Source organism: Monopterus albus, unplaced genomic scaffold, assembly GCF_001952655.1.
Source record: "Monopterus albus unplaced genomic scaffold, M_albus_1.0 scaffold56.1, whole genome shotgun sequence".
In the NCBI taxonomy this organism is placed as follows: Eukaryota; Metazoa; Chordata; class Actinopteri; order Synbranchiformes; family Synbranchidae; genus Monopterus; species Monopterus albus.
Window position 1 is genome coordinate 1,899,128 of NW_018127936.1, and position 9,133 is coordinate 1,908,260.

At 39.8% G+C, this 9,133-nt stretch overlaps 1 protein-coding gene across 3 annotated transcripts in view; it reads right to left on the reverse strand.

The window, feature by feature from the left end:
* vps13a (vacuolar protein sorting 13 homolog A) overlaps positions 1 to 9,133 on the reverse strand; it is a 42,797-nt gene that overhangs the window by 27,324 nt on the left and 6,340 nt on the right. For 2 of the 3 annotated variants that reach the window (XM_020602392.1, XM_020602393.1), the window contains exons 1-16: positions 8,847 to 9,013; positions 8,073 to 8,135; positions 6,698 to 6,827; positions 6,411 to 6,505; positions 6,114 to 6,256; positions 5,472 to 5,673; positions 5,265 to 5,379; positions 3,922 to 4,058; positions 3,560 to 3,692; positions 3,085 to 3,202; positions 2,514 to 2,649; positions 2,112 to 2,223; positions 1,769 to 1,944; positions 664 to 820; positions 413 to 492; positions 220 to 279 (exon numbers count right to left, since the gene is read on the reverse strand). In XM_020602392.1, coding sequence (XP_020458048.1) covers positions 220 to 279; positions 413 to 492; positions 664 to 820; positions 1,769 to 1,944; positions 2,112 to 2,223; positions 2,514 to 2,649; positions 3,085 to 3,202; positions 3,560 to 3,692; positions 3,922 to 4,058; positions 5,265 to 5,379; positions 5,472 to 5,673; positions 6,114 to 6,256; positions 6,411 to 6,505; positions 6,698 to 6,827; positions 8,073 to 8,135; positions 8,847 to 8,963 — 1,974 coding nt within the window. In that variant the 5' untranslated portion in view covers positions 8,964 to 9,013. Of the gene's footprint in view, positions 1 to 219; positions 280 to 412; positions 493 to 663; positions 821 to 1,768; positions 1,945 to 2,111; positions 2,224 to 2,513; positions 2,650 to 3,084; positions 3,203 to 3,559; positions 3,693 to 3,921; positions 4,059 to 5,264; positions 5,380 to 5,471; positions 5,674 to 6,113; positions 6,257 to 6,410; positions 6,506 to 6,697; positions 6,828 to 8,072; positions 8,136 to 8,846; positions 9,019 to 9,120 lie in introns of those variants that run through there. The other variant, XM_020602394.1, reaches the window with a different exon arrangement.

A 9,133-nucleotide genomic window follows, 5' to 3' on the forward strand; every position in this document is an offset into this window, starting at 1 on the left:
TATATATATATATATCACATTTGCTTTTTTGCATCAAGTGTTATTGTTGTTGTTATTCTTATTAATAATGATTAGATACAAGACAAAGAAGATAAATTTAGGTTCAAATATGTAATTTGCATTATCTTCCAGCATCATATAGTTGATAGTTAACTATTGAAACAACAGAAAAGAATAACATCTAAAATTCAACTACTAGTTCATTAACATTCCCCTCACCTTGATGAGCTGCTCTGTATTGTTGTGTTGGGACTTGAACTCGGGGCCATTCTTATCAGCCTAGAAAAGACATGCAATCTTCAATGAAAAAAACATTTACCACCCTTTGGAAATGGAGTTAGGGTTACAATCTGTGAAATTACTGTAAATAAATCTATAAAAGGTCCATTTCGATGTGTGGTATTACACGCACTTTGATATACTCCAGCGTGAGCAGGTCAACCTCTGTGTTGTCTAGAGTAGTGATCAACTGAACCTGCTGGTCTTCAGAATCTACAAAAGGAGGAAGCAAATGAAACAGGACAAATAAAAATTGCAACCGAACTCACCTGACATTAATTCACAAATGCTTATTAGAATGTCTTGAATCACCACATTTTAGACTAAATTTTAATTATGTCTCCTGAATTAAGGTGACATACAGTCCTTTTAGCATCTACTGACCCATGTACTCAGGACACTTGAGGCAGATCTCTCGAAGGAATGTGTTTGATGTCATGTCAAAGGTGCGCAGTTTGAGTTCAGTGCCCAGACCCTCTATATCCAAGTGGAGCACTGTGACCTCCTTACCCCCAGACAGGCGACACAACTGAACAGAAAACTAGATGAAAAAAAGAGAGTACATACAGAGAAAGAGAGAAAACGAACACAAAGAAACAAAAGAAAATTATATTAGAATAATGGAAAGAAGAAAGAAGAGGAATAAAAAAGACAAAGGAATATGTAACAAGAGTGGAGTATGAAGTACATCAAAAATAAGAATTAGGTGTCAAACAAACAACTGGACAGATAAATACACATTTACAAAGATTTGTTTTACATGTGTGTTGTAAAAATGAACTTTACAGTAATACATATAAAAGATGAAATCTGGGACGGTGAATCAATATTACAGTTCCAAAGATGGCACATGTTCATTATTTTGCTCTGCCTTCTAGGTCTTTCCCACAGTAACGGAACTTGTCCCAGGTTCTATTTTTATTTCTTCTGCCCTCCGTCCACCTTGGAAACCAGTTCCAGCAGCTAAATTTTGGTGCCCTGCAGGACCCTTAGTACTAAATCAAGTTCCAGTACTTGCAGGAGGAGGTGGTGGGTGCTTACAGTGGTTTAGAGGTAAAACAGGGACTTCATTGAGTGAACAAAGCAGTGAAGTTGTCTCATTTCTTCAAGTTTATACGCTGCTTGTTTAACAACTGTTTGATACACTGCTCATACAGTCTCCATTACTGGCTGATTTTGTTGCAACTAGGACAGTGGAAAAGCAAAGTGAAACAGACCACATCATCCCTTCAGGTTCCACCATATTACTGGTATGGGAAGCTTCAGGTTACAGTTCAGTAAGCTCCCGTGGTGGAAAAATGCTCTTTGGCTAGTGTGGAAAAAAGTTTAAAGACTTAATGGCGCCATTAGATTGTTAAACATAAAAAATCCAATCCAATTAATACACTATATCCACTTTTGAATGGAAGATATAATAATAGGCTAAACGTGAAAAAAGAAGTAAGATTAAGTAATGTTTGTCACTTAGTTCAGCAAAACCCCTCTGTACCTCACTGATTTCAAATTTCATGATGAAGTCAGTCATGTTCTTCTGAGGGTCTTCTTTGACCAGACTTTTTATTTTGTGCAAGTCCCCATAGCGAAGCGGCATGGGATTGTCTGGGAAGAATGGTTGATCACCAATGGGAGAGGTGGGCGCATCGTAAAACAAATCTTCCTCTGACCCTGAAAAGAGACAAAGCAAAATTGAGCCATTTGACATCCAGGTTCACAAAGACATACATTAGTTACAAGGTACGGTATTTAATGGAATGATTATGTGTGTGGCAGCAGAGGAAGAAGTACATGGCTAGAGGCTGTATTCTTGTGCAGCATGAACATCTGTGTCTCACCCAAAGACATCACGCTGATGGTCTCACATGACTCGAAAATGAGAGATGAGCGCTGGTCAGTTAAGTTCAGAGGTCGTCTGGGGGTGAGCTGGGGGGTGAACAACTGCTTTGACTGAGGAGGTAATAACACCAAAATATGAGCAACACCCCAGTGCTATTATTAAAGTATACTGTAGTCATCAATTGATATTCTTCTCGTTTTATTTCTTCATTTTCTAATTTCTACTAACAATAACATCTGATTCTTTTAGAGCAATAAGGGCTGCAGTAAACTGTAGAACAAACTACAGAAACTATTTCCTTCTCTTCCTGGATTATGCCCAAAACCAATTTTTCTTATTTCCTCTAGGTAAATTATTTGATCCAGAGAAAATATGGGCACAGTCATCTTGTCTTTCTTACCTTTGGAGCAGTACTGCTGCGGGCAGCAGGTTTGCTCTCAGGAAGTGGGATACTTTCTACCAGCTCAACAACACTCCGAAGCTTATCATCAGAAATACGAAGAGACAGCAGAGGGAGCTCTCCAGACATCTTATACCTGGAACACGCACGTATACATGGAAAGAAAGCAATGCAAGAAAAAAAAAAGAAAAAAAACACGAAATCTTTCATTTTACTCTGCCTAACATCCTTAATCTTGGTACTTACAGCTTAAGGACTGAATTAACTAGGGGAAAAAAACATCACAGGTCATCATTGTGTTTCTACTCAGCTGTGGAAATTTAAAACTTACAGTACTGTATTTTTTTAATCGCTGCATTATCTGCCTGCATCTATTAGCTTGTTTTTTTTCAATGGAACTGGATAAACTAAAAACAAAAAAAATTCAATCTCAAAACATTGATAATAGTTTGAGACAGGCAAACATGAAAGCTATTCCAAGACAGACTAAAACAGCCATTTTTAATTTTCTTGACTAAAAATGAATTTTGCCATCAGTGGACTGGATGTATGGTAAAAACTACACAATTACTTTGCCATGCGGGAGTCTTTCACGACCATCGCCCTGCTGAATTCCACTTTCAGATCCACTGGCTGTAGAATGTGGAGTGGTGACTGTTTCTGCTTCCGGGCCTTTTTCCAGTCGCCATCTTATCACACACAGAAAATATTTTCCATTATTACAGACACACAGAAACAAATGAAAAAAACATTCTTGTTGGAGCAAATTATATGAATGATGAAAACTGTCCTTCTACACCAAGAATCTTCAAAATGTCGTCATAATCTTCTGATGTCTATGTATTATTTTCTGGACTGGAATCTCTGCCTCAGAGGCACTCTCTCAATACTTTACTCCTTTGTGTTTTACTGTCAAAAATTATATTTACAAATCATGGGTTTCAGTATCTTGAATAAAGTCTCAACTCATGTGTGACCCCTCAGTTTCTACAGAGTCCCAGTCAAGAGCCTTTAACATGTGACAGGTCCATGCTCCGTGTACGCACCTGGTTTGCTATAAAGGAACTGCAGACTACTAAGTTGAATGTCAAAGCTGTCGTATGCTCTGGACATGATGTCTTCGATGTTGCTGGAGGACGCTGACAGGTGAGGCAGATGCTTCCTGCTTTGACTGGACATCTTAAAAGACAACAAATTTGTCTTATTTTAAATTAAAACATTTCAAACTCTATAAAATTAAGGTCTTCAAATAAAACCACCGAAAACTTCCCTTTCAGTGTATCCTCATGTAAACCACAGTAATCATTTATTTTTACTCTATGGTCAAAAGTAAAGCCAATTTATAATTGTGACACAGTTTTATGTGCATTACATTTTAAACCCGGTACCAAACTTTGTACTTTCTGACCTTGAAATGCCCAAGATCCAACAGTAGGATGTTCTGAGTGCCATTGTAAAAGCCGGTCTGTGGAATGATGACATAGGAGGCCATCAGGTTCACCTTCAGGTCGAGAACTTTCTGCGTTTCGATCACATACATTAGACCTAACAAAACAAAAGGCCATTACCTAATCAACTGTAGCCACAACAACTTACAAGAACAGAAAAAAAAAAACAATAGATCAGCCTTGAAATCAAGTACAGTAAACTTGTCAAGTTATTTTTATTGTATTCATGATGATGACAAAACAAATCATGATAAAGCTCAATGTTAACACTATGGCCACCGTCATGATACCTAATGAATTATGATTTTTTTTTAAATATATATTTATAAGGTCACACATGATCTCAGTGGGTACAATCAAGTGTTTTAGAAAGAAGTTCAACTTTGTACATTTCCTACTTTGATGATGATGAAACAGAAATCACACTCTTATAAACCTATAACAGCACTGATTAAGGTACTGGTTGATTTTAATTGGATGGAATACATGCCCCTTTTCAACCGTCAGAGAACCAGTTCGGTTCCCGTTCACGCACCAAGTTTTGTCAGGAACCGCATAATCAAACACCAGATTTCAACTGAGCACTATGACGTCTCACCAGAAATGACGCAGAGGGAAAAACAGACTAGCGACAACCAGCAAGACGGTGTGCCGCATAATATATCTGCAATGTTTTGTTACTCTGATGGAAGTATTCACTTTAATCCACACAAACTACCTATGACCAGGTAGCACACTTCATCTTCATGTTGTGTTGTTGCTGCTGCATCTTCTGCTCCATGTTGCTTCCTTGTTGTTGGGGGTGTTGTACACGCCCACTCATGACAGCAATGATTCATCATGATTCCAGTTCAAATCCGACAGCCATCTGGTTCTCAGAGCAAGCTAAAATTCTAGGTTCTGAACCAACTATTTTTTGGTTGAAATGCTCAGAACTTGGTTCACAAACAGGAACCAAACTGGCTCTCTGTCGGCTGTTGGTCTGATACGTTGTGAACTCTTTCAAATGTTCATCCCTAATTTTCATTATGACATACTAACAATATCACAGAGCCTTGGTGATTCATGCCATTGAGCTTCAAACCCCAGCGAACAATCTCAGGAAACAATCTAACGGAAATAAAACAGGAACACCATTATCAAAGAGACTAAGTGGCTGAGACATGCAGGCTGTGTTTATGCACATGACCCAGTGAAAATAAGATCTGAGGAATGTAACCATCTGACAGAGAGTTGAGACCAGGCTTGAAATCAGCCCCTGATACACATATATAATGTTGTCTTATGTGTAAGTGCAACTGACCAGTGGCTGTGCGGTCTCTAAACTGCTCCAGTTTCATCAGGGTGGCATTGGTGAGCTCATCCAGTGGCAGGTCGTCAGGAGGCATGAAGAACGCTGACATGCTGTTCACAGTTATCTGCACAGACACACACAACCAAAGAATACATTTGATATGTATCCCTTTCATGTTTTTTTACAGTCATGCATGCACTGACACACACTACTTACAGCATCATAGATGATTTCCAGGGGTTGTGATTCCACATGAAGCCGCTGGTTAGCACTCTCGTCCAATGGATTGGTCTCAAAGAGAACACAAAGCAGTGGGGTCCCTGTCCCTGTGGCTGCCTTTCTTGATGAAAGAAGGGTTGGTGCTGGCCTATTACTGGCCAGGCCAGTGACCTCGAACAAACTAAGCCGGGCTGTGAGTCTGATAAAAAGAGGAAATAAAATTGAATGTCATGGTCAGGATCTTAAAAAGAATATATACTATAAGTACTGAGAGCAAAAAGGGTGGCACTAGGTTGTCAGTGTTCACTCAGCTGAACAAATAAAAGACCAGCTACAGGGCTGCTACTTTGTAGCAGACTGTCTAGTCTGACACAGGAAAACAAAATCTGGCATTCATGAGAGGTGCTCTTTTAATCAAGAGCAAACTGCAAACTACATCCACTGATTTTACTGATAATTTGCCAATTACAATGTTTTTACTTTTAAGATTTTATGTTGATTTACGATGCATGTTTATGTTGAATGTTTTCACATGGGGTGAAATCAAATGAAAAACCTATATATACACTGCTAATACTATGAAAGGCATGGAGGACCCACAAAAAAAAAACAAAAAAAAAAAAAAAAAACACAACAAACTTGATGGCTTGTGCTCCAGGTCTCTGTGTGAGGGTGGACTTGAGCTCTCCCACAGTCAGCCTGATGATCTCATTTTTGTCCTTTTTGTCTTTGATGGATACAGACAGCCTCTCCATTTGGAAGTTGACCTTCATGTCCTCAAACTATTTAAAAAAAAAATACACCACAGTATATAATCAGTGTATCTGATACAGGACTTGCATTTTGGTCTTAGCAGTATTGTTAAAGTGGGATAGAGAGCCAAACTGAAGTGTACTGATAGTTGATAGGTGTGTGTCAGGCAGGGAAGTGACTCACATCCTTTGGCAGGTTGGGATTTACAGCAGTCTCACTGTAACCAATGGCAGTGTAGAGTTTGGCTTTCTCAGCAGGGGTTAACAGCTCATCAAAACCTGAGACAGGCAGATGGGGCAAGAGGGAATAGGCAGAATAGAACAATAATGAGAAGAAAGAAAGCATTAGCTCACACTATATACACGGAGCATTGTACTTGTACTTTGATCCCGTTTGCCACGTGTGCATATTGTATTTGACCTACACGTCTTGCCGTTTTTCTATCTTGCTATTTATTTTGTGTATCCTACCTCCAGGCTTGGCCTCCTTTGTTTGTGTAGCCCCTCCTCCCCAGCTCCACATCCAGCCGAGCCAACCCTGAGACTCCTCTTCCTCCATCTTTAACCCTGGACGGTAAATACGCAGGCCTGCCTTGCTTGCCTGTGAGGAGGAAAAAAAAAACCCAGTGACAGTTTTTCACCTCTGGAAACATGTTATCTAGTGCAGCATCTGACAACCAAATGTGGAACATAATTCAGAAGTAACATAATTTAGAATTAAAATACTGAACATGTGAATCATAGCACAGCGCTGTATAAGGAAGCCAACAAGAACCTCTAATCAGCTGTCAGGAAAAAGGACAGTAAGACAGTGAATATGACACTTTACCCCAAACCTCAACAATCAGATTAATCTGCTTATTACCACTTAGTCATGTGTCACTTTAATCATATGTAATATGATGGAGGGAACATACACTGGCACTGCATGAATAGGCACTGTGTCATGTATGATTTCTGCTTATATTTCTCTTAAATGGGCATTAATTGAAGATTATTGATAGGTTTTCCCTTTCCCATGCTTGGAAAGTTTCTTTTTGTGTATACAAGTTGTTAGTGACTTTGTGAAGCGGTGTGAGGAAACGCGACTGGTCCTGAACACCAGTAAGACTAAAGAGATGGTGATTGATCCCCGGCGGAAATCACCACCACTCACTCTGGTGAGCTTTCAGGGCTCAGTCATTGAGATTGTGGACAGTCTCTGACATCTCTAAATACCTGGGGGTCCACCTCAACAACAAAATGGATTGGACTGAAAACACTGATGCCCTGTACAGGAAGGGCCAGAGCTGCCTCCACTTATTGAGGACACTGAGGTCCTTTGGTGTGCGTGGGGCACTCCTTCAGACTTTTTATAATACTGTAGTGGCATCTGCTGTTTTTTACGCTGTTGTGGGCTGGGCGGGAGGTAGCACGGACAGGGACAGAAAGAGACTAAACAAGCTGGTCAAGAGAGCTGGGTCTGTCCTGGGCTGCCCCCTGGATTCCATCAAGGAGGTGGTGGACAGAAGGATGCTGGTAAAACTAACGTCCATCATGGACGACCCCTCCCATCCTCTGCACCACACAGTGGTGGCTCTGAACAGTTCCTTTAGCGCAAGACTGTTACATCCCCAGTGTAAGAAGGAGCGTTACCGCAGGTCATTCCTCCCCACAGCCATCAGACTGTACAATGCATCGCTGCAGGGATAAGCTAGGTGAAAGTATGAGGGACTATGTAATAGTCAACTGAAGTGCAATATTCAGCTCCTGGGGTAAAACGCATGGCTAATATGCACATATGTAAATTCTGTTCTTGATTATTCAAATACTTGATTCTGTCTATTTTTGAGTACTTGGAGCCTACCTCCACTTCAGCCTGCTGTCTAGCCAGGGTGATGTTAAAAATATCCAAGGTTTTCTCCAGCTCCTGAGAACAAAGATATACCATAAATTGATTAAAGCTTTTAGCAGCTTCTTGCTATTCCTTACAGGAAACCATCAGTTACTAGATGTCCATTATATCACATCAGGCAGAGAAAATGCTTACAGAGCAGAGGACAGACATTGAAAAAGACATCATCTAAAATATTTAAGGTAACTTTTAATTTAATGGTGTTTTCCCTCTGCAATACAACATCCAACTCCAATGCACTTCCATCAATCCCTTTATAAGGCTGAACACTAGATAGAGGCTAAGTAATTCTGGCAACAGCGAAGAGTAAATGCATCACTGAAAAGATATTGAGAAGGTAATATCTATGCAATTAACTACTTGCACATTATCTTACCTTTATATTTCAAATAGACAATGAGTTATGGTCATAAAATGAGTTATGCCAGCATAAATAATAATAATAATGTTGGTATATAGAATCAATTTAATGATTTTATCATTTGAAATCAATATATCATTATACAAGATCTCATCTTACAATAGGAAGAGACTGCATTGTCTTTGGCTAACCAGGATTCGCTTTGGTACTGATTAGCAATTCTAAGGTTAAGTGCTTACTCTCTCCTCTGCCACGTTTCTTTACACTTTAACACCTATAACCATCGTCCCTCCTGTCTACCACCCGCCTCACTCCGTCCCCACCCCTTGTTCACTTCAGGACAGATCAGTTCAGTCTTGTCCCACCTCTAACTGTTTGAGCAGCTCCTCACTGGGCTTCTTGCTGGTGATCTTTGTCTTGTAGAGCTCCCTGTAGCCCTTCACCATCTTTCTGTGCCGTTCAATATGTTGCCATGACCACATGTGGAGACGTGGCTTCACATCCACTTCAAGTATGCCTGTGATTGCGTACTTCCACCTGGTATCCAGAAATATATAAGCATATAGTAATCTTTGAAATATCTAATACAAGTAGTAAATTGTCATATTGCATTCAGAATTCAAAGTCAAATTGTAAAACTGTTTTCTGTCCA